The 26059-nt window shown below is 32.3% G+C and overlaps 1 protein-coding gene across 8 annotated transcripts in view; it reads right to left on the reverse strand.

Moving 5' to 3' along the window:
* Positions 1–26059, reverse strand: part of LOC114335878 (E3 ubiquitin-protein ligase CHFR) — a 251327-nt gene that overhangs the window by 90731 nt on the left and 134537 nt on the right. For 7 of the 8 annotated variants that reach the window (XR_007697759.1, XR_007697758.1, XM_050649699.1 and 4 more), the window contains 2 exons: positions 23442–23645; positions 5638–5741 (listed from right to left, as the gene is read on the reverse strand). Coding sequence is in view for 6 of the 8 variants with exons in the window: in XM_050649699.1 (XP_050505656.1) it covers positions 5638–5741; positions 23442–23645 (308 nt within the window). In the remaining 2 variants the exon portion in view is untranslated. The remainder of the gene's footprint in view (positions 1–5637; positions 5742–23441; positions 23646–26059) is intronic. The other variant, XM_050649703.1, reaches the window with a different exon arrangement.

The following is a 26059-nucleotide window of genomic DNA, read 5'->3' on the forward strand; positions in this document are numbered from 1 at the left end:
ACATTGTTACTTCACGCACACTTTAAATCCTTCACGCACTGCTATCTATAATGACAGTTTTCACAAACTAAAAACTTACCTATACATAATATGAGATAGAGTAGATAAATAAAGTTATTAACATTTTTTATAAATGACTGCAAAAATAAGGGTTTTTTACAATTATCTCGTTCAATTATTTAGGTATCTAACTGTTTAAGATCTACAATATTAATTTGAAACATTTTTCTCTAAAATGCACAAGAAAAGATTTATAGACAAAAAAAGATGTTTTCACTAATATAACTGTTTAAGAAAAACACAGCAAAATTAGCTGTACGTCTTCACACGGAAATATCATTACACGTCATAGACAAGGCGGAAACGGCGGGTTTGTTGGGAAAAATATTCCCATGAGATATTTTTGCATAATCACATTCGTGAGACATCCCAGAATAAGGTTCAAGAAGTCGCCCACGAGAAAAGTGGGCCAATTTTTTTTTAACAATTTTTTTTAATCAAATTGCAAAAATCAATATTTTTGCCCCGGACTAATTTTTTTAGGTTTTTTGGACCATTCTGGGCAAAAAAGGTCTCTTATAATTTTTCTCTAAAGTTGATGTTTTTCGAATTATAAGCAAGTTAAAATTTGAAAAACGCGAAAATGGCCATTTTTAAGACTTAATAACTCAGTCAAAAATTATTATTTTGAAAGTCAGAAAGTGACTATATCAAAGTTTAAAGTCGCCGCTACATGATCCTGAAAAAATCTGTGTCATTAATTTACTACTAAGCTGTTATTTTTAATTAATAACAATGAGTGGTTAGATCGTATTGACGCTGCTGTAAATGTGAGTGCGAGTAAGATGCACAATTGGACTGCTGGAATGGCTTCTCTCTCGCACTCAGCATTTACAGCCCCGCACACGTGCATGGTGCTTATTATTATTACTTAAAAATAACAGCTTAGTAATAAAATAATGACAAAAATTTCTTCAGGATCTTGTAGGGGGGCTTTAAACTTTGATTTATAGACTAAGAGCCGCTATAGGTGAAATTTCTTAATCATTTTAGGCACGATGGGACCCTATAACTTAAATTTTAGAACCTAAAAGAAAACGTTTGAACACTGTGCCGTCACTTTTCAGTGGCACATGCGTCGACAGTGGCGCATCAAACTTTCCACTTATGGACGGGATAAATAAATTAAAAGTTAACTCACTAACAGAATTAAATTTATTTTATTTTTTTAAGTTCTATGTGATTAACACATAGGATTCATCGTGATTTTAACCCACCACCCCCTTCCCCCTGCCCCCACCATCAAAAACTTCATTTTTCGTTTTTTTTTGGTGGGATGCAATCAATTTTAAAATTTCAAAAAATTCACACGCATAGTTGAGGCTTTTATAAAACATGCCTATTTTTTATAGACCCATAGATAGAGTGTACATAACCTCAAAAAATTAAAAGAAATTTTTTTTTTTTTCAAAAAAGCGTATAACTTTTTTTGAGGAATAGCTGCCGGTCTAATTTTTTCTTAATCTTGTGTGTTTTATCAAACACTATATTTTAAAAATTTTTCAGATTTTTCCGTAAGTCTCCCCACCTTCAAAAATCCGAAAAACTGTTTTTAGGGGGTTTTGGGGGATTTTCCCTATTTTATAGACTTCATAATATATCAAATCAATTTTGTTTTTATAGGTTATATGTAACTTGAAGTAACTGAGTTCTTTAGAATATTTAAAAATCAGAAAAACACGTTCAAACCCCCCAAAACCCCCTTAAAAACAGTTTTTTTGGATTTTTGAAGGTGACCAACGTTACAGAAAAATCTGAAAAAAATTAGAAATATAGTGTTTGATAAAATACACAAGACTAAGAAAAAATTAGATCTGCAGCTATCCCCAAAAAAAGTTATATACTTTTTTTCAAAAAAAAAATTTTAAAATTTGTTTGAGGTTATGTACACTCAACCTACAGGTCTATAAAAAATAGACGTGTTTTATAAAACCCTTAACTATGCGTGTAATTTTTTTGAAATTTTAAAATTGATTGCATCCCACCAAAAAAAATAAAATCGAAAAATAAAGTTTTTGATGGTGGGGGCAGGGAAAAGGGGGTGGTGGGTTAAAATTACGATGAATCTTATGTCTTAATCACATAAAACTTAAAAAAATGAAAAAATTAAATTCTGGTAATTAGGGAGGGTATTTTTTAATTTATGTATCCCGTCCATAAGTGGAAAGTTTGATGCGCCATTGTAGACGCATGTGCCACTGAAAAGTGACGGCACAGTGTTCAAACGTTTTCTTTTAGGTTCTACTATTTAAGTTATAGGGTCCCGTCGTGCCTAAAATGATTAAGAATTTTCACCTATAGCGGCTCTTAGTCTATTAGTCATATATTGATTTTCATAATAATAACTTTTAACCATGTTATTAAGCCTTGAAAATCGCCATTTTTCGTTTTTTTTTTCAATTTTAAATTGCTTATAAGTCGAAAACGATCAACTTTAGAGAAAAATTATAAGAGACCTTTTTTGTCCAGAATGGTCCAAAAAATTAAAGAAAAAATTGTTCAGGCCAAAAATATTGATTCTTGCAATTTGATTAAAAAAAATTGTTATAAAAAATAGGGCCCACTTTTCACACGGGCGACTTCCTGAACCTTATTCTGGGATGTTTCACGAATGTGATTATGCAAAAAAATCTCATGGGAATATTTTTCCCTTCGAACCCGCCGTTTTCGCCTTGTCTATCATCAGTTATCCAGCATCTAGTTTTTAGAACCTTCAAAAACTTGTATAATGGTAGGGGAGCCCAAGCGGGCATTTTTGCAGTTACTCGAGAGCGTCAAATTATCATATGGGGAGAAACCTGGTGCCCTCCAGATGTACCTCTACCATATATTGGCTCTTAACACAGGGGAATTAGTTAACGGGGGCCCGAAAAAAAAATCTATCCTTAAAAATACTCGAAATTGTCAGATTAAGATAAGGTAAGTTAAGGACATGAAAAACAGTTAGCCCGGGAGGTAGTGTCAAATTTAACCGCAGCATTTTAGCATGGCAGTTTCCATTTTATTTAGTTAGGTGTTCAAAAGCTTATTAACAAATGATGTCAGCTGGCCCAAAACCGGGAATTTTAGACAAGAAAAGGTAAAGTGTGCAACTTGATGGAAAAACGCTACAACTTATATTTCAAATATTTATCTGCGTGACATATGTGTACAATAGCCAAGAATACCTAGCTAATGGCTTTCACCCAGACGACTCGGGTTCAAATCCTGGCCCTGAAAATAATTTTTGTTTTTAAAATTGACATTTTGATTTGAAAAATTAATATTTTTTGATAATACCAAGTTTTTATTATTTATACGACTCAATATAAAAAAGTCTGTAGGTATGTCTTTTATAGAATGGTAAACTATGCATTTGATCATATGATATCATAATATTATTATGACTGACCTCCTTAATAAATAAAGTTGTACATGATCCCCTAAAGCTTCCTTAGTTAGTACGACCAATCTAAGTGAAAAAGGGGGTTGCCCCCCCCCGACGTTCTTTTTTTTATTTTTTTAACCCTAATTTTTCACTTTTCTATCACCATCCCCTTATTAATCTAAACATTTCCTTCTTCTCTATAATATATAAAAATTAATGTTTGTTTGTATGCCCCTTATCGAATCGTAAACTATGCATTTGATCATAATTACGATGACCTCAAGCAAAGTTGTTGTACATGAAACCGGGAAGGTTTCTGAGTTAACACGACCAATCTAAGGAATCATTATTTACGCAGACATCACAAAACAATATTGTTTGTTAGAAAAAAGTATATGCAATATTTTTGAGTATTTTTTGGCTTTCTGGTAATTTTTAGGTATCTATTTAACTTTTAAACATTATTCTTTAGTTCTAAGGCGGTACGAAGTTTGCCGGGTCAGGTAGTTAATAATAAAAAAATATTCTTGAACTATGTAGTTTGGCAAAGACTAAAAAGTATAAATCATTAATTTATGAATTTTAGATTGTAAGAAAAAAGCGTCAGCTGAATATAATATATGAATCAAATGCAAAGTTTACGATTCTATAAAAGACATACAGACTTTTTTATATTGTGTCCTATAAATAATAAAAACGTGGTATTATCAAAAAATAATTATTTTTCAAATCAAAAAGTCAATTTTAAAAACAAAAAAGATTTCCAGGGTCATGATTTGAACCCGAGTCGTCTGGGTGAAAGCCAGTAGCTAGGTATTCTTGGCTATTGTACACATATGTCACGCAGATAAATATTTGACATATAAGTTGTAGCGTTTTCCATCAAGATTCACATTTTACCTTTTCTTGCCTAAAATCCCCGGTTTTGGGCCAGCTGACACATCATTTGTTAATAAGCTTTGGAACACCTAACTAAAAAAAAAAAGAAAATAGCCATGCTAAAATGCTCCGGTTAAATTTGAGACTACCTCCCTGGCTAAGTGTATATTTCAAAAATTTGACGATTTGAGCGGGGCGTAAGGAAATGGGCGAGTTAAAAAGTTTCACAAAACAGCGAATAATTCGCGAAATAAACGTTAGATCGAAAAACTAAAAAATACGTGTTCAATATTTTCAAAAATCTATCGAATGATACCAAACATGACCACCCACGGAGAGGGGTGGGGCGTAAATTTAAAATTTTAAATTCAAATCCCGCGATATTTCGCAAAATAAACATTAGATCAAAAAACTGCAAAATACACTAATAAAAATTTTTGAAAAATCTATCGAATGGTACCAAAACACGACCCCCCACGGAGGTGGGGTGGGCGGTTACTTTAAAATCTTAAATAGGAGCCCCAAATTTTTATTCCAGATTTGGATTCTTTACGTAAAAATAAGCAACTTTTATTCGAAACATTTTTTCAAATTATGCATAGATGGCGCTATAAAAGGAAAAACGATTGTTGGAAATGGAAAATTAAATTAAGAATGGAAACTCCCCACTAAAATGGAAAACTTGACTTAACTTTTTTTGGTTTTACGACCTACACTTCACAACCCAATAGGTCACCAAAGCGCTCTAGTGACTGCACATTTAGCATACTTCGCTCCCCTATAATAACATTTTTACGTGAAATCAAGGATTTTTCCAGATTGACTTGAGTATTAATATACCGAAATAATGAAGTATTGGAATATTTATCATGTATAAAACTATAAAGTAACCGCCACACTACTAGATACATAGGAACATTGAGCTATTACAGTCCTGGACCCTTCACTTGTTGCAACGTTTATTTTTATATTTAGTGACGTTTAGAACGTCATAAAATGTATACAAACTAAATTTTAACATGGAAAATTGACAAATAATAGATCAGGTGAATTTGAAGTTTAAAGTTGTTATTTTGTTAAAGTTGTAAAAGTTTTAAAGTATTGTAATATTCTTGGTGTTTGAATAAAGTTATTTTAAAGCAGAGTAACAATACTATTAATTATTAATGTATTTTTTGTATGAAAAAACAGTTATTTTGAATAGTTTCTTGACAGTAACATGACAGGGATGAAAGTCATATCTGAGAACGGACCAGATTAGCCCATAAACATAGTAATTAGGTACCTACCCATGTATCTAGTAGCTGGCGCTTACTGTATATTTGACTTACCTCAGTGGCGGAAGGGACCGTTGTGGATATTACCTGGATACTACTATCGTCCAGTGTAATGGTCTCGAGAGATTCGCCGTTAACATTGGTACTAGTAGATGGATCTATAATAATAACGAAACACTATATAGACCAGGGTAATAAGACAAAAATATACCCTGTTCGTGACACTTAAGCAGCCAAGGTACTGAAGCGTTTTTTCGACAGGTAATACTTATAGGGACAACTATTTCCTGCGTAGGATCTGGCGGCCATTTTTATTTATAAACAATTAACTGTCAAAAAATGGCATTTCCCCCTTTTTTTTTTCAAATCAACGGAAAACAGTGAAACGTATGATTTTTTTAGTACAAAATATCTTCGAGATTATGGAAAAAGCAATGACGGATTACAAAGTTTGATATACTCATTTATTGTTAATATAATTGCGAAACAAGGTCGGAATTGCAAAAAAAAATATTTTCTCAATAACTGTTGTAAAAATTAGTGTACAGCTTTGAAATTTTTTTCAAATGAGGGTTCTTTGGTGCTTAATATGTGATAAAAATTTCAAAGCGATTCATTCAATTGTTTAAATTCTATTGAAATTGTTTATCCCAGAAAGCATTTTTTTTTGCAATCACATAAGTCAGAAAAAAATAACCTTAGAACCATTTCACAGGTGTCAAATGAAAGAGCATGAGCTACTTTTTCAACATGGTTTAAAAAAGTGAATAAAAAATGCATTTATTAGTAATAAATAATTATGCAAAAGTATCGTCAATTTTTCTTTATTAACTTTTTGAATAACTTTTTCCAAAAAAATTAACTTTTTTACCCTGTTTTAAGTGCACAACTACCGAGCAATGTTATCTATATCATAATTGATATAAAATTGTAATAAATATGTAAAGGAATCATTTACGATACTTTTGCATAATTATTTATTACTAATAAATGCATTTTTTATTTACTTTTTTTAAACCAAGTTGAAAATATAGCTCATGCTCTTTCATTTGACACCTGTGGAATGGTTCTAACTTCATTTTCTTCTGACTTATGTTATTGCAAAAAAATGCTCTCTGGGATAAACAATTTGAATAAAATTTAAACAATTGAATGAATCGCTTTGAAATTTTTATCACATATTAAGGACCAAAGAACCCTTATTTGACAAAAATTTCAAAGCTGTACACTAATTTTCACAACAGTTATTGCGAATATATTTTTTTGCATTCCGACCTTTTTTCGCAATTATATTAACAATAAATGAGTATATCAAACTTTGTAATACGTCATTTTAAAGCTTTTTCGATAATCTCGAAGATATTTATACTAAAAAACCATAAGTTTCCCTGTTTTCCATTGATTTGAAAAAAAAAAGTGAAAAATGCCATTTTTGACACTTAATTGTTTATAAATAAAAATGGCCGCCAGATCCTACGCAGGAAATAGTTACAATTTGCTCTTATAGGTATTACCATTGATTAATAAGTACATAGATACCTCACCTTTAGGTAAAACCGAATTCAGTGTTAAACTCCGCCCACTTACACCTCTTTGCCCCTCAAGTCTAAGTACTAACTGGCTGGACGGTGGCGACATTTATTGAAATTTTTGCCAAGATTGAAAAATAAATTTGAGTCGCTTGGCTGGCGTAATAGACAACGATATAAGGGTAGTATTCAGCATTTTAACAAATAATTTTAACGCGATTGTAATCTCTATTTTGGAATTCCGATTTTACTTCAGATAAAACGCTAAAAATTAATTAATAAAAATAGTGAACAGGTTTCTTAAAAATTATTTAATTATTAATACACTACAAAAAAAACAACAAAATAGAAAATACGTAATAAAATTAGCAGTGATAATTCACATGTAAATTATTTTTTGCAATTTGTAAAAGAATGATATTTTCAGAACTTATGCGAAATAAACTATTTGAAGTTGATATACAGAATTTCTTTCCAGATCTTACTCATTCACCCCAGGTAAAATATTGCAAAACCTCCGAATTTTAAAGAATCCATTAGATTGGCATGAAATTTGGTATACATATATCTTGATAAAATGACAGGGAATTTCCAACATATAAATAGTTGAGGGCCATCTGCCTAGGAACAATAGGTAAAAGCTGATAAACGGACAGGATTAGAAAGTTTAAAACATCACTAATTAGATCATATTTCAAAACAAAGTAAATAAGTATATTTGAATGTTAATTCTTTTCAAACTAAGATAGTAAAATTAAAATTTTAGGAAAAAAAAATATTTATTATTTCTTGTTCTCAAGAAGTACTTTCATTATTGACAATATCGAAACATTTTATTATTAAAAGTCGAGAACAATTAAAAACCACGTTCATGTTTATATGAAAGTACTTTAAAAATGAAGGTATATTACTCTTGAGAAGAATTAATATTTTTTAACAAACTTGGTATACGACTCATAATATTTGACATCTGATTCTTTCATTTTGAGTTTTAGGACGTGCAAGTTTTTATCAATAATACATTTTTCCCTAAACTGAATAAAAACGTTTCCATATGATTCCAAGGTTTTAAGACATACTGACATTGTTTTCCTGATATTATAAAATACTTGTTAATATCTACTGTATATATAAACTAAAGCTAATAGTGTAGTTTAACATTCAGTTGAGTCCACGATTATTTACCCGTGCGTTATTAATACCTGACGAGATAAAACACATACTTTTGATCTAGCATCATTCTCTTCCACGCATGAAACTAAAGACAAACCAGCAACCGCCTGTTATTAAGTAAAAACACATGTTTTTTTATGAACGCACTAGACTAACTCTATTGCGCACAATAGAGAAAACATTTCTAGAGGATTTTGGTTCAGAAAAGATGTTAAAAGATATGACACATTATATTATTTTTGAAGTTCCTCCCACAAACATAAAACTGACAAAATGGTCCACTGAAAGCCGTGTAGACAGTGAATATTATTTCTCTCTTTTTGATTTTCAAAAACTTTAATTTTTTAAAAATATTCTAAACTTGCTTTTAAGTTTTCAGTTGACTTGCTTAAAGTTGACATTGGCTTTCTGTTTGGATTACTATCACTACAATATTTGCTGTTAAGACCATCAAAAATATTATTTATAATTTTCAAAAATTCGGCGGTAAGAGAAGCCGTTTTGGTGTGTAACTGCCCTACAGATATCGCTATTGATATTGCTGAGGCAATTGAGTTGGAAACAATTTTTGCTGCTAATTTTACACGCATTTTTTGAAAATTATTAGGGTTTATATGAACGCTTGTCATTTTCACCATGCATTGTGCTCTCACACTGGTTCTATCGATGTTGTATGTGTATTCAATATCTTGCCACGATATTTGTTTAGAATCGGCAAAAAACGTCAACTTTTTGTTAAGAAAATTATTTCTTAGACTTTTTAATAAGTGGGATGTATCGAACACAGTGAAAATCCTCTGATTTCCTATTTCTATTTCAGGCAGATCCTTACATGCGCCTAACAGCTTAAATAAAGCTCTATTATTAGATGCTTGATCACACAACACTTTTGGTATATACCCAATATTTTGTAATTTTGAAACAACTTCAACTACAATGTTTTTTAAGTTGTCGCTATGTATTGGACCACCTGTAGCAAGCCGCGTAGCCTTATGTAGCAAGCTGCGCATCATGAAAACCAGACTTGTGTTGGCAAGTTTGTTTGTTCTGTTCTTCCTAAAGCACCTAAATCTTGAAACCCTTCTATAATGTCATCTAATTTATTGTACTCCAATTGTTTTTTCAAAGAAATTTCATCAAACATTAACACACAAATTTTTTCCCACTCATCCATTGTCTCTACTTTTTTCTTCAACTTGTCAATTAAGGAAATATTTAAACCAGTTCTTAATTTTATGACACGCAACCAAGTTTGAATTGTTTTTAGTGAAGGTAAGATTAAGTTAAGAGATCTAATTACAAATTTTTAACAACTAGGAGACTTATAATAAATGGCCAGAGCTAAATCCTTTTCATTGTGACTCCATTGTGAACGAGTTTTGTGTGAAAACTGCATATTAACAAAAGTGTGCACGTATATGCTTTTATTTTCTAACAGTACCTCTATCATGAATTTGGTTGCCGATTTTCTGTTTTTTGTTGTTCTTCTACAACGCTGACTGTTCTTCTGACGGCACTTCTTCTTTAAAGCATTTACTTGATACTCCAATTTTTTCACCTTCTCCGTCAATTCAGTTTCAAGTTTTGTGGGCAAATTAATATCAAAACTGGAAATATCACTGAGACTACTACTTGATCTCTTAGGCGATGGAGTTGACCTAACCATTAAATCGCCACTTGTAGATTTTTTACGTTTCGTACCGCAATAAACGTATGTCGAGCATAATACTGGTGGAGTATCACCTAAAATAGGTAATGATTGAAATATATGTGTAATAATTTTAATTAAAGCAAAACAAGCATCTTCGTTATTTCTGGAGTGATACTAACAACGCATTCATATTTAAAAAAAATCTCTTTTGATTTAATTGTATAAAAAATATATAAATCACTCAATATCAACTGATTTTATATAAAATATATTTTAATAGTATTATTCTCATTGACAAAGCGCATTAGGCAAACATAAAAATATTTCCAAAGTTGAGTATTCACCTAAATCAGTTGCTAACTGTGCAAATTTTAGAGGAACAGCATTTTTCCTTAATAACTTTGTTTGGCCACTTTGGTAAATATGTTCCACTGCATAATGATGCTGGCAAATTTTACCCCCTGTTTCAGGTCACTGATATCCATCAATATAATATCAATATTTCCGCAGTTTTTTTGCCAAATTTTTGTGCGCTCTACTAGTCCGTTCTTTAACGGTAAAATATTGCAAAACCTCTAAATTTTAAAGAACCGCTTGGATTGACATGAAATTTGGCATACACATAGCTAACAAGTCAAAGAAAAAAAGTGATATTGTGCCGATATGTGCTTTTGCCCTGGGGGTGGTTTTCACCCCCTCTTATGGGTGAAAAAATATTCGTCCAAAGAAAGTCAGGAAATGGATAAACTGGCTAATTTTAAGTAACTTTTGTTCTATAGAGTTTTTTCACTAAGTCAATACTTTTCGAGTTATTTGGCAGTGACTATGTTCATTTTTTCAACAAAATAATCGCACGCTTTTAGACGGTTTTTCGCAAATAACTCAAATAGTAAGTATTTTGTCGAAAAAACATTCTTAGCAAAAATATAGCCTGTAAAAAATTAAAAAAAAATGGTGTATATATCACGTCTCTACACCTAGTAGAAGCAGAGTTATAGCTAATGAAAAATAGGTTCATATTCGTCAAATTCCAAATGGAATATTTTAACGTGAAATAACCAAAAATAAAGCATATTTCGGGGAAAACTCATTACAACTTATTTAAAGTGTTTAAAAATCTTCATTTTTGCTTTATAAAAAAAAATTCTAGCATCAAAATTAAACAAGTTACGCTCAAAATAAAGTTAGTCCCTTTTGGTTTTGGTAAAAAAATCGAGAAAATCACCCCCTAATTAGCATCTTAAATGAACTTAATCGTTACGACTTCACAAGTTTCTTGACCTGTGTATATATTGTTTATATGATCTGTAAGTTTCATCGGTTCAAAGTCCTTATTATTGAAAGGGCTGTAGTTAAAAGGGGTTGAACGAGTCACTGATCACGAATATATGCAAATTTAGAAACACCAAATCTTAATCAATTTTTGTCTAACAGTAAAACAAAAAAATACATGATATTCAGAAAAGCAAATCTGACTATTTTTGTTTTTCGAGATTTTTGGTATCTCTAACAATTTTTAAGTTATTTTGAAAAAAAGCATATTTTTCAAAATTTAAATTTTTAAAAATTTTACTTTACAGATCATATAAACACAACATAAGTAAAATAATTTTTGGAGCGGTGACGATTAATTTCATTTAAGTTGCTAATTAGGGGGTGGTCTTCCCGATTTTTTTTTTGCAAAAACACAAGGGACCAACTTTATTTTGAGCGTAACTTGCTGAAATTTAATGTTAGAAACTTTTTGTAAAAACAAAAATAAAGCTTTTTTTAAACACTTTAAAAAAGTTATAATGGGTTTTCCCCAAAAAGTGCTTAATTTTTTGGATATTTCTCGTCGAAATATTCTATTTGAAATTTGGTGAATATGAATCTATTTTTTATTGGCTATAACTCTAGTTCTACGAGATCCAGAGACCTAACGCGTACAACATTTTTTTTTACTTTTTTATAGGCTATATTTTTGCTAAGAACGTTTTTTTCGACAAAATACTTATAGGTCTGGATCCCGCGTATGAAAAAAAGTTCATTAATAGCAAGCTGAAAATTTGTTAATAGCTTAAGGGTGTCTAGTCGGACAAACTTTGATATATGGGAACACTGGAACAGGGGCAGTTTTAATTGTGGAACAGCTTAAAAATTTGGAACGGTCAGACCACGAAAACGGCACATTTATTTTGTCCGACACAACAGACTTAAACTCTCCGAACAGAGATTAAACTCTCATGCAAAAATCAGACTGCTATTTATCACCTGTCATAATTCTCTAATAGAACTAATAGAATAATAAAGCTCTATAGAACAAAAGTTACTTAAAATTAGTCAGTTTACCCATTTCCGGACTTATTTTGGACATATACTTTTTCACCCCCAAAAGGGGGTGAAAGTCACCCCAGGGCAAAAGCACACATCGGCACAATATCACTTTTTTTCTTTGACATGTAAGCTATACGTATGCCAAATTTTATGTCAATCTAAGCGGTTCTTTAAAATTTAGACCAAAAACCGTGAAAGAATGGACTATACGTCTTTCAGGGGAAATTTAAAGAAAGATATATTATTATTTGTTCCATCGTTTCTTTCAAAACATCCCGCGTAAACACACTTATGCGTTACAGAGGCCATTTTATCTAAAATGTGAGTCCTTTTTTTTTAATTTTGCTATAACTTGTCACCACACTTGTCACAGATAATACACCTATAGGGTAAGTTCGGCCCTGACACTACTCCTACCTCCTCGCAAGTCAGAGAGGGAATGAGAAATCTCGATACGGTTTTCGAGTAGCGCCATCTAGTTGTTGATACGTCTTTCGGTTACCAAGAGGTGAGCTATCTAGAGGAATATTTATAATCAATGGGTGCGTTCGGACGACCACAGCGGCTGGACAGCTGAGCCAGCAGTAGCTGTCAGACGTCACCGCTGGAAGTCAGCAGCTGAGAGATTTACTAAGCTTTCCCTATCACGGCTGGATGCAACCACTCAGCCGATTTATGCTGACAGCCAGCCGATATGGTCGTCCGAACGCACCCAATGGTATTACCTACTGCAAGCGCCAGTTAACTTGGCGAGACGCATTGCACAGTGGCTTATGGGATGATCGTCAGTCTCAGTGTCGTTGTGCGTATTCGCTGTCGCTAAGTTAACTGGCGCTTGCGTATTGAAAAAACGCTTCAGTACCCTGGCTATTCAAGTGTCATGGAAAAAACCTTTTTACCCTGGACTAATATACCACCTTTGAAACAAACGAAAGTAAGAATGATATTGTAAATATAAACGATGTAAATTGACACTACAAAAAGTACACGAACAGTCAAAATGAAGCAAGAAAAATTTTACGAGAACGATTCAAGAGAGTAATATAAAATATACAGTATGATGCAAATAAAAGGAATAAATTAATTTTTTTCGAGAATGTGCGATTTTGGAAATAAATCCCGAAACAGGTCGATTTTTACTTTTAAATTATGATTTTTTGGCATATATATCATACTATAGTCCGTCCCACCTTGACTTTACAGTATAGGGAACATGGGCAATGTAGTCCTTATGAGAGTTTTTAGCGTGAATTTTAAGTGTATTAGTAGTGTAGGAAACAGAGGTTGAACCTTGCAAAATAGACACAAGTCCGGTTTTATTTTTTTTCTGTTATATCAAGGGGTGCTTATTATACGACTAACTTTTTCTGAAAAAACTTCGCCCCGGAAGCCCCCTTTTCACCCCTTTAAAGGGGGGTAATTTGTAGTTTATGCGGAACGTAGCCCTTCCTGTACCTTTTACAAAATTTTTTTTTTATAGAAATATGAAGAGGACTACATTTTCTACGATTTATTTCTCGCGACAGCATATGTCTATCATCCACCGTTTAGCGGGGGTGGCGCCCCAAAGTTGACAAGTTTTTAAAAAAGATGTTTTTAAAAAAATATATTTTTCCTTAACTGTAACGTAAATTAAGGTGATACAGTAGCGATCAACAGGTAGCCAAAACGCGTTCCAAGATTGCGGCTGTAATTTTGAATATTTTTTCGAGATATTTGGCACACGTATTCGTAATATAATAAAGAATGGCGGTACAGAGCCCAATTTGAAAAATATATTAATATGTGGAAATTACTCTGTAATTAAATACAATATTAAAAACACGAGCCTGTACCGCCATTAAGAAGAACAAAAAAATACACTTTCTTCAAATAAACTTTTTTATCCGATGCCTAGATTTTGTGTCATTTTGGAACTACTAATGAAATAAAAAATTTTAGTAGTTCCAAAATGACACAAAATCTAGGCATCGGATAAAAACCTTTATTTAAAGAAAGTGTATTTTTTTGTTCTTCTTAATGGCGGTACAGACTCGTTTTTTTAAATATTGTATTTAATTACCGAGTAATTTCCACATATTAATATATTTTTCAAATTGGGCTCTGTACCGCCATTCTTTATTATATTACGAATACGTGTGCCAAATATCTCGAAAAAATATTCAAAATTACAGCCGCAATCTTGGAACGCGTTTTCGCTACCTGTTGATCGCTACTGTTTCCTCTTAAGAAGAAATCCTGCGGCAATTATTCACAAATAAGTGACTAATTTTTTGGTATAGGTTTCACTTAAGGGTAATTGCCCTATTTTTAATTACAGGGTGTTACATTTTAAAAAAACCCTTTTTATACCATCTGAACCGTTTATGCTAGAGTAAAAAGACTTTCAGCGATTACCCATGTGCTGGTGCTATTTACAAATTTGTATAATGCACCCCCATTTTTTCCCCAGAACCACCCCAAAAAAAGAAGAATTAATAAATAAAGTGATTTTATTGGAATCCTTCACACACAATGCCCTTTATTAATATGCTTAATATATCATTTTGTGCACGTTATTATTACCCATGCATGGACACCAGTGGCGGATTCAGCATCGTTAAGAGGGGGGTGCCAACTGGCTAAATTTCTATAAAAATAAATGAATATTTTTATAATCTTTGATTATAATATCACTTGGTTTGAGAGGGGGGAGGTGATCACCCCCATCACCCCTGCCTGGATCCACCACTGCTTAGCGACCACTCAAGGGTAAATATTGTGCTATTAAGGTAGCACTAATGCAATAAAATGCGTGTAGGTGGCGAAAATATGCAAAAATTGATTTTGGGTCACCACTGTGGCTTTGGGGCGCAAAGATTGAAAAATGTGCATAGGTCATAATTTGTAGGTTACACTGTGTTGTTTTATTTTACATAAGTACTTTATCAATAAAACGAACAGATGACGAAAAAAAAAAAACAAAAACTGGAGCCCGCCAAAGCATATATGAGGTTTACGGTGCCACTGTGCCGTAACGGTTGCTTATACGAAAAAAATTAATAGGACCTAATTTTTAGAGTAAATAGTGGTCTTTAACCTTGTATAAGTTTTGTTTAAAAATAATGCATAGGTAATGAGAAAATCGTAAAAACATCCTCGCCAAGGGATAGGGGTAGTTTCTGCAGTCTATTTTCAAAAGCATATGCCCATATTTATCAAAAAGCCAAAAACAAAAAAAAATTTCCACCCCCCATTTTATTATTTTTTTTTTGGCTACAGGGGTTGCACTAGGAAATCGCTTTTGGTGTCCATGCATGGGTAATAATAACGTGCACAAAATGATATATAAAGCATATTAATAAAGGGCATTGTGTGTGAAGGATTCCTGAAAAATCACTTTATTTATTAATTCTTCTTTTTTTTGGGGTGATTCCGGGGAGAAATTGGGGTTGCATTATACAAATTTGTAAATAGCACCAGTACATGGGTAATCGCTGAAAGTCTTTTTACTCTAGCATAAACGATTCAGATGGTATAAAAAGGGGTATTTTTAAATGTAACACCCTGTAATTAAAAAAAGGGCAATTATCCTTAAGTGAAACCAAAAAATCAATCGTTTGTGAATAATTGCCGCAGGATTTCTTTTTAATTTCCGTAAATTTCTATAAAAATAAATGAATACTTTTATAATCTTTGAAAAAAATATCACTTGGTTTGAGAGGGTGGGGGAGGTTATCACCCCATCACCCCTCCCTGGATCCGCCACTGCTTAGCGACCACCTAAGGGTAAATATTGTGCTATTAAGGTAGCATTAATGCAATAAAATGCGTGTAGGTGGCGAAAATATGCAAAAATTGATTTTGGGCCACCACTGTGGCTTTGGGGCGCAAAGATTGTAAAATGTGCATAAGTCATAATTTGTAGGTTAAACTGTGTTGTTTTATTTTACATAAGTACTTTATCAACAAAACGAACAGATGACGAAAAAAAAAAACAAAAACTGGAGCCCGCCAAAGCATATATGAGGTTTACGGCGCCACTGTGCGGTAACGCTTGCTTATACGAAAAAAATGAATAGGACTTAATTTTTAGAGTAAATAGTGTCTTTAATCTTGTATAAGTTTTGTTTAAAAATAATGCATAGGTAATGAGAAAATCGTAAAAACATGCTCGCCAAGGGATAGGGGTAGTTTCTGCAGTATATTTTCAAGGATAGGGGTGGTTTCCGCAGGGATGTTGCAATAACCATATATATTTTTGAAAAGCACTATTGATGAAGCATATGCCCATATGGATCTAAAAGCAAAAAACAAAACAAAATTGCCACCCCCCATTTTATTATTTTTTTTTTGGCTACAGGGGTTGCACTAGGAAATCGCTTTTGGTGTCCATGCATGGGTAATAACGTGCACAAAATGATATATAAAGCATATTAATAAAGGGCATTGTGTGTGAAGGATTCCTAAAAAATCACTTTATTTATTAATTCTTCTTTTTTTTGGGGTGATTCCGGGGAGAAAATGGGGTTGTATTATACAAATTTGTAAATAGCACCAGTACATGGGTAATCGCTGAAAGTCTTTTTACTCTAGCATAAACGATTCAGATGGTATAAAAAGGGGTATTTTTAAATGTAACACCCTGTAATTAAAAAAGGGCAATTATCCTTAAGTGAAACCAAAAAATCAATCGTTTGTGAATAATTGCCGCAGGATTTCTTTTTAATTTCCGTAAATTTCTATAAAAATAAATGAATACTTTTATAATCTTTGAAAAAAATATCACTTGGTTTGAGAGGGTGGGGGAGGTTATCACCCCATCACCCCTCCCTGGATCCGCCACTGCTTAGCGACCACCTAAGGGTAAATATTGTGCTATTAAGGTAGCATTAATGCAATAAAATGCGTGTAGGTGGCGAAAATATGCAAAAATTGATTTTGGGCCACCACTGTGGCTTTGGGGCGCAAAGATTGTAAAATGTGCATAAGTCATAATTTGTAGGTTAAACTGTGTTGTTTTATTTTACATAAGTACTTTATCAACAAAACGAACAGATGACGAAAAAAAAAAACAAAAACTGGAGCCCGCCAAAGCATATATGAGGTTTACGGCGCCACTGTGCGGTAACGCTTGCTTATACGAAAAAAATGAATAGGACTTAATTTTTAGAGTAAATAGTGTCTTTAATCTTGTATAAGTTTTGTTTAAAAATAATGCATAGGTAATGAGAAAATCGTAAAAACATGCTCGCCAAGGGATAGGGGTAGTTTCTGCAGTATATTTTCAAGGATAGGGGTGGTTTCCGCAGGGATGTTGCAATAACCATATATATTTTTGAAAAGCACTATTGATGAAGCATATGCCCATATGGATCTAAAAGCAAAAAACAAAACAAAATTGCCACCCCCCATTTTATTATTTTTTTTTTGGCTACAGGGGTTGCACTAGGAAATCGCTTTTGGTGTCCATGCATGGGTAATAACGTGCACAAAATGATATATAAAGCATATTAATAAAGGGCATTGTGTGTGAAGGATTCCTAAAAAATCACTTTATTTATTAATTCTTCTTTTTTTTGGGGTGATTCCGGGGAGAAAATGGGGTTGTATTATACAAATTTGTAAATAGCACCAGTACATGGGTAATCGCTGAAAGTCTTTTTACTCTAGCATAAACGATTCAGATGGTATAAAAAGGGGTATTTTTAAATGTAACACCCTGTAATTAAAAAAGGGCAATTATCCTTAAGTGAAACCAAAAAATCAATCGTTTGTGAATAATTGCCGCAGGATTTCTTTTTAATTTCCGTAAATTTCTATAAAAATAAATGAATACTTTTATAATCTTTGAAAAAAATATCACTTGGTTTGAGAGGGTGGGGGAGGTGATCACCCCATCACCCCTCCCTGGATCCGCCACTGCTCAGCGACCACCTAAGGGTAAATATTGTGCTATTAAGGTAGCATTAATGCAATAAAATGCGTGTAGGTGGCGAAAATATGCAAAAATTGATTTTGGGCCACCACTGTGGCTTTGGGGCGCAAAGATTGTAAAATGTGCATAAGTCATAATTTGTAGGTTAAACTGTGTTGTTTTATTTTACATAAGTACTTTATCAACAAAACGAACAGATGACGAAAAAAAAAAAACAAAAACTGGAGCCCGCCAAAGCATATATGAGGTTTACGGCGCCACTGTGCGGTAACGCTTGCTTATACGAAAAAAATGAATAGGACCTAAGTTTTAGAGTAAATAGTGGTCTTTAATCCTGTATAAGTTTTGTTTAAAAATAATGCATAGGTAATGAGAAAATCGTAAAAACATGCTCGCCAAGGGATAGGGGTAGTTTCTGCAGTATATTTTCAAGGATAGGGGTGGTTTCCGCAGGGATGTTGCAATAACCATATATATTTTTGAAAAGCACTATTGATGAAGCATATGCCCATATGGATCAAAAAGCAAAAAACAAAAAAAAATTTTAACCTCCCATTTTATTTATTTTTTTTTTTGGCTACAGAGGTTGCACTAGGAAATCGCTTTTGGTGTCCATGCATGGGTAATAATAACGTGCACAAAATGATATATAAAGCATATTAATAAAGGGCGTTGTGTGTGAAGGATTCCAAGAAAATCACTTTATTTATTAATTCTTCTTTTTTTTGGGTGGTTCGGGGGGAAAATGGGGGTGCGTTTTACAAATTTGTAAATAGCACCAGTACATGGGTAATCGCTGAAAGTCTTTTTTACTCTAGCATAAACGGTTCAGATGGTATAAAAAGGGGTATTTTTAAATGTAACACCCTGTAATTAAAAAAAGGGCAATTATCCTTAAGTGAAACCAAAAAATCAATCAATTGTTTGTGAATAATTGCCGCAGGATTTCTTTTTAATTTCCGTTACAGTTAGGGAAAAATAAATTTTTTTTAAAAACATCTTTTTTAAAAACTTGTCAACTTTAGGGCGCCACCCCTGCTAAACGGTGGATGATAGACAGATGCTGTCGGGAAATAAATCGTAGAAAATATAGTCCTCTTCATATTTCTATATAGGAAATTTTTTGTAAAAGGTACAGGAAGGGCTACGTTCCACAAAAACCACAAATTACCCCCTTTAAAGGGGTGAAAAGGGGGGTTCGGGGAGAATTTTTTTCAGAAAAAGTTAGTCTTATAATAAGCACCCCTTGATATACCAGAAAAAAGATAAAACCGGACTTGTGTCCATTTTGCAAGGTTCAACCTTTGTTTCCTACACTATAGATATACTATAGTTATTACGCATATGGGTCATAAAATTGTAGATTGCCTTACTAAAACAGTTTTAATTTAATCTCTCTAATGTTCGAATACAAAAATTATTTTTAAAAGGTTATTAAATTCTCTATTCAGTAATATAAACATTAGGTAATCATGATGATCGTCAACCTTCGAAATAATGCGGCACCTCAAGAAGAAGGATCAGTATTACACAGTAATGAGAAAATAAATGGAGATAAATGGATAGAGTGAAAAACAGCAAATGGTGTGTTGTGTGATTGACAGGTTCCAATGAAACTGAAAAGAAAATTTACCATAAAACTTGTTAACCATTGCTTAGCATTGGCGACGCAAAACGTAAATACTTATATACAAGTGCACGACACTTAATGGGTTAGATTTTATATCATTAAAATACGTGATTGGAAAAAGTGTAAAATACCGGGTGTCCACTTATATTTTCCCCCATTTTAACTGCCTATATCTTCTAAACGGTTCAAGATAGAAATATGCGGTTTTCGCTGAAATGTTTTAATTTAGTACAAGTTTTGTCTGAATGGATTGAATTTTTTATATCGCTTTCAAATACGAAATAAAAAATGGTGGATTTTTGAAAAAAACTTTGTTGACTTTTTTTAATGGAACACCCAGTATATTTTTTTGTAAATTGAAAGAAAGGTCATTCACCTATCCAGCGATATAAAGTTTTTCAAAATCGGTTTACAAATCACTGAGTAATGAATTTTTAAAATGAGGGGTGCAACGTGGATATCACATACCTAAATAACATAACTGAGCAAAATGATATTATGTTATGTGATTTCCACATTGCATCTCTCATTTTAAAAATTAATTGCTCAGTCATTTGGCAACCGATTTTAAACAATTTTATATCGCTGGATAGGTAAATGACCGTTTTTTCAAGACACAAAAAATATACTGGGTGTTTAAATAAAAAAAGTCAACAACGTTTTTTTTTTCAAAAATCCGCCATTTTTTATTTAAAAGCGATATAAAAAATGGTCATTTACCTAAAAACTTGAAAAAACGGTCATTTATCTATTCAGCGATATAAAATTTTTTAAAATCGGTTGTCAAATGATTGAGCAATTAATTTTTAAAATGAGAAATGCAATGTGGAAATCACATAACTTGCTTAGTTATGTTATTTAGGTATGTGATATCCACGTTGCACCTCTCATTTTAAAAATAAATTACTCAGTGATTTGACAACCGATTTTGAAAAAATTTATATCGCTAGATAGGTGAATGACCTTTCTTTCAATTTACAAAAGAATATACTGGGTGTTCCATTAAAAAAAAAGTCAACAAAGTTCTTTTCAAAAGTCCGCCATGTTTTATTTCGTATTTGAAAGCGATATAAAAAATTCCATTCAGACAAAACTTTTACTAAAATAAAACATTTCAGTGAAAACTGCATATTTCTATCTTGAGCCGTTTAGAAGTTATAGGCAGTTAAAATGGGGGAAAATATAAGTGGACACCCGGTATAACAACACAAAACTACATAATATCCACATCATATACAGTTGAGTCCGCGAATCTTTACCCGTGCGTCATCATTTAAATCAGGGGTCACCAATTAGCGGACCGCGGTCCGCATCCGGACCGTGAGCTACTTTTGTGCGGACCGTCATTCAATTCAGAATATACCGTTTGGCAATTTTGAAAATGTTTGGTCATGAAATTGTATATTATGTTTGACTCAACTTATGTGTGCAAAGCCGCTTTATCAAGAATGACCTTTATTAAAAATCGGTACAGATGAATATCTCAACTCTCCAATGAGAACCAAAGTTGCACCAAACTCACTCCAAACTTCAGACAGGTTGTACATAATAAAAAATTTCATTTTTCTCACTGATAATTTAATTTTGTAAAGAATGACAAATTTTCTGATTCGGGATTTTTTGTGGATTCCTGTTCAAAAATGCCCCCTTTAACAAATCAGAAGGGGTCCGGGATGCCGGGCAAAACAATATTTTTATACAAATTCAAAATTACCTCGTAGTCCCGAAAATTGTATTTAAAAAAAGGTCTCTTGTCATTTTTTTCAAAAGTTGATGGTTTTTGAGTTATAAGCGATTTAAAATCTGAAAAATGTGAAAATACCTACGCATTTTCGAGGTTTGAAAACTCATATGTAAATTATTAGTTTTCAGGTTGCCAAGTGCCTAAATTGAAGTTTCTAAATTCAATTTCAAGATTCTAACTAGTAATCGGGATCGGGACTTACTTCAATATAGACCGTTGTTTTTTAATCGTTAATTATGAGAGTCCACTCGACTTTTAAGTCGCTGCACATCGCAATTTATGGTACGTCTCTGTCGCACTTATTACATATTATACGTACTTATGCAAAAAATGCCCAACAAATACATACTCCCATTTATTAAAATTTTATAATTTATTATTAACATATTTTTTCTTAATGATTTATTTATTTATTCAATTAATTATTGCCAATGTGCTAATTAAATACGCCAATAAAAACAAACGGTCGAAATTGAAATAAACCCCGATAACTCATCAGAATCTTGAAATTGAATGCTTAAACTTTAATTTAGGCACTTAACAACCGCAAAAATAATAATGTACACATGAATTTTCAAGCTTCGAAAATGCGTATTTACGCATTTTTCAGTTTTTAAATCGCTTAAAACTTAAAATCTATCAAGTTTTGAGAAAAATGACAGAAAATCTTTTTTTTTAAGAAGACCCAAAAATGCTAAAAACATATTTTCGGGAGCAAAAAAGGTGATGTTTTGGATTTATTAAAAAACTGTTAAAAACAATTTCTGCCTAAAAATTTCTCACCTTCTGATTTGTTTACCGAATTGGAACAACCAGACAGGTAGTGTTAACTCCGGACCCCGGAAGTGTCATAGGTTTTCGAAACGGACCCTCAAGAAATATAATTGGTGACTCCTGATTTAAAGCATACGAAATAAGTCGATGGTAAGTTGAAAATTGAAATTTACTAAACGCTGCTGTTGCGTTTCGTAAATTTCAATTTCCGACTTATCATCGACTTATTTCGTATGATTTAAATGATGACGCACGGGTAAAGATTCGCGGACTCAACTGTATGTCTTTTTTTCAATAAATCGAGGGCTGAGAACCATAAGGTTTCAAGCGCCATTTCAGAAATTTTTCAGGAAACAAATGTCTAATTTTAAATTGTCATAAATTCTTTATTTGAAGGACTGTAAATTTTAAAACTATTTTATAGGACAATGTGGTAAATTGTGACAACACGCCTCAAGCTAGATAATGTATTAAATAAGATTACGATTTTGTAACATTTTTACGACGTCTGCAGTGTACTTGGAACTTTATTGCACTATAAGCATTGTAATTGAAACCTTATGGAATAATAAAATAAACAGTTCACGGAAAATTTTAAATTTTACAAAATATTGTTATCGCAATTGGTGAAATTAAACAATGAATTTCAAAATCAAGCCAATATTTATTCCTAAATTGAAAATCATAATAAAAAACAAAAAAAATATTTTTCCTAAATTAGGCTTAAAAAGAGAACTTGAAATGCATAAAAAATACTTATACTTACATTATGGAAAAATGTACCTAATTAAATTAATCTTTAATTAATCAACAAACTTTTTACTTTATTTCTGACGGTAAAATGTTGCTTGGAACCTTATGGACCGAACCTGAAAATATTTCACGTACTTGAAACCATATTTCACTATTTATTACACCGCCATCTAGAAACAATTCAACGTATTTCACGTATCATTCGATGCAGAATTCTTTACAAAATAGAATCCTTTACAAAAACCGATTTTGTAAAAAATGTCGCTTGGAACCCTATGGTTCTCAACCCTCGAAACGCCTATCATTAATTGCAATAATAATGATACAGTATTAAAAATAGACAATTATGTATAACAAGAAATATTACTTACCACGGCGGTTTTCGATTTCAATAAAATTATCTACTGTTAAATCAATAACATTAGTTGAAACGGAAGTGGAGGGGATTAAATTGATCGTTTTTAATCGTTTTGACGGTTGAAAAGTATCACTAACCGGGTGTCTAATAGGACGGGGTACAGAAGAATCTGGATACACATCAAGTTGTAGCGTAACAGGATAAGGTTCAGGAGGTGCTGAAATAAATAAGTCATGTCATTATTTTGTTCAGTTTAGTCTAGGAAAGACATGGGCAAACTATTTAAGCGAAGGATCATATAAAATAAAAATATTCTCTAGACGATCCGAAAAAATTAATAAAACAGGTTTTTATTGTTGACAAAGTTTATATATTAATTTTACATCATACGTAAGTATCTTATGTGCATGTGCATATAGTACGTTCTTTAACGGTAAAATATTGCAAAACCTCGTGGAAAGAACCGCTTGGATTGACATGAAATTTGGCATTGCTAACAAGTCAAAGAACAAAAAAGTGATATTGTGCCGATGTGTGCTTTTGCCCTAGGGCTGAGTTTCACCCCTTCTCGGGGTGAAAAAATATAGGTACAAAATAAATCCGGAATTCAATAACCTGACTAATTCTAAGCAAATTGTGTTCTATAGAGTTTTTCCACCAAGTCAATACTTTTCGAGTTAATTGCGAAAGAATATGTTCAGTTTTCAACAAAGTAACCACGTTTTTAGACGGTTTTTCGCAAATAACTCAAAAAGTAAGTATTTTGTCGAAAAAAATATTCTTAGCAAAAATATAGCTTGTAAAACCTAGTAAAAGTAGAGTTATAGCTAGGACCTAGGACCTAGTAGAAGTAGAGTTATAGCTTATGAAAAATAGGTTCATATTCGTTAAATTCCAAATCGAATATTTTAACGTGAAATAACCAAAAAATGAAGCACTTTTTGGGGATAACTCATTACAACTTTTTTAAGTGTTTATTAAAAAAGCTTTATTTTTGTTTTATAAAAAAATTGTAGCATCAAAAGTAAACAAGTTGCGCTCAAAATAACGTTGTTAAAATGAACTTATTCGTTGCCATTTCACAAGTTGCTTTACTGGTGTATGTATTGTTTATATGATAGTTTATATTATATAAGTTTCATCGGTTCAAAGTTCTTAGTTTTGAAAGGGCTGTAGTTGAAAGGGCTTGAACAAGTCACTACAACAAATCTTAACAAATCTTTGTCTAACAGAAAAACAAAAAATACAGTAGATTCAGAAAAGCAAAGTCGACTTTTTTTATTGTTTCGAGATTTTTGGTGCCTCTAATAATTTTTAAGTTATTTTGAAAAAAAGCATTATTTTCAAAATTAAAAATTTTAGTACTTCAAAACCATTTTTTTTTTCAAAATAAGCACGGTGAATCGATGAAACTTACAGATCATATAAACACAACATAAATAAAGCAACTTGTGAAGCGGTAACGATTAATTTCATGTAAGTTCCTAATTAGTGGGTGATTTTAAACCTATTTTCTTTAGCTATAACTCTGCTTCTATTAGGTCTAGCTAGAGTCTAGAGACTTCATGCATACATCATTTTTTTCACTTTTTACAGGCTATATTTTTGCTAAGAATGTTTTTTCGATAAAATACTTACTTTTTGAATTATTTGGAAAAATTGTCTAAAAACGTGTTTGTTTTTTTTGAAAAATGAACATAGCAAATAACTCGAAAAGTATTGACTTAGTGAAAAAACTGTATAGAATAAAAGTTGCTTAGAATTAGTCAGTTTATCGAAATCCGGACTTATTTTGAACGTATGTTTTTCACCCCCGAGAAGGCGTGACACTCACCCCCAGGGCAAAAGCACACATCGGCACAATATCACTTTTTTTATTTGACATGTTACCTATGCGTTTGCCAAATTTCATGTCAATCCAAACGGTTCTTTAAAATTTATAGCAAAAGCCGTCAAAGAATGTACTAATAAATGGTAAAAACATTGAATGATGTATAAATAGATTATTCCTTAACAGAGTATGAAAGTGTATGTGACATACGAAACTAAGACTGATCTTCTAAAGTTGTTCATAATCTGGCAGAAATTGGGATGAGCTGATTGCAGGAGTGACGCTACGTGCTGATCAGTCAATCGGTTTCTAAAGATGTTCTTGCGAAGTAGAAAACACTTGTTCACAGATGTAGGAAGTGCAAACATCGCAGTTATCTTCTGAGCATGAGATTTCAGGTTTGGGAGTCTTAATTTTGATAGGACCCTAGGTAAAATTCCGTTTTAGAAACACTGAGAAAAATAGTTGTTTCAATTCAGTGTTCTATTGCAAGCCAATAAGTTCTAAAGCTGCAATTCTGGTTTACTGACTCACACTCCACATTAAACAGCGTGATGAAAATGTCGAGGTAGTGTTCGATAATTTTGAAGTCCTGGAATTTTCGCTCAAACTCGTCATGAAGACATTTCACGCTTTTCTCATAGCTCCTAAGATTGTAGTCTAAGAGCTGGGAGCGGATTTTGTGCGTGATAAGTAATATGCAAGTATTCGCAAGTAAATGAAAATGGTCACAAAAATAAGCTCAATTTAGTAAAAAACACAAATATTTATTATCTTTGAACTTATAGAATGACCAATAG

This window comes from Diabrotica virgifera, chromosome 4, assembly GCF_917563875.1.
Source record: "Diabrotica virgifera virgifera chromosome 4, PGI_DIABVI_V3a".
NCBI classification, from domain to species: Eukaryota; Metazoa; Arthropoda; class Insecta; order Coleoptera; family Chrysomelidae; genus Diabrotica; species Diabrotica virgifera.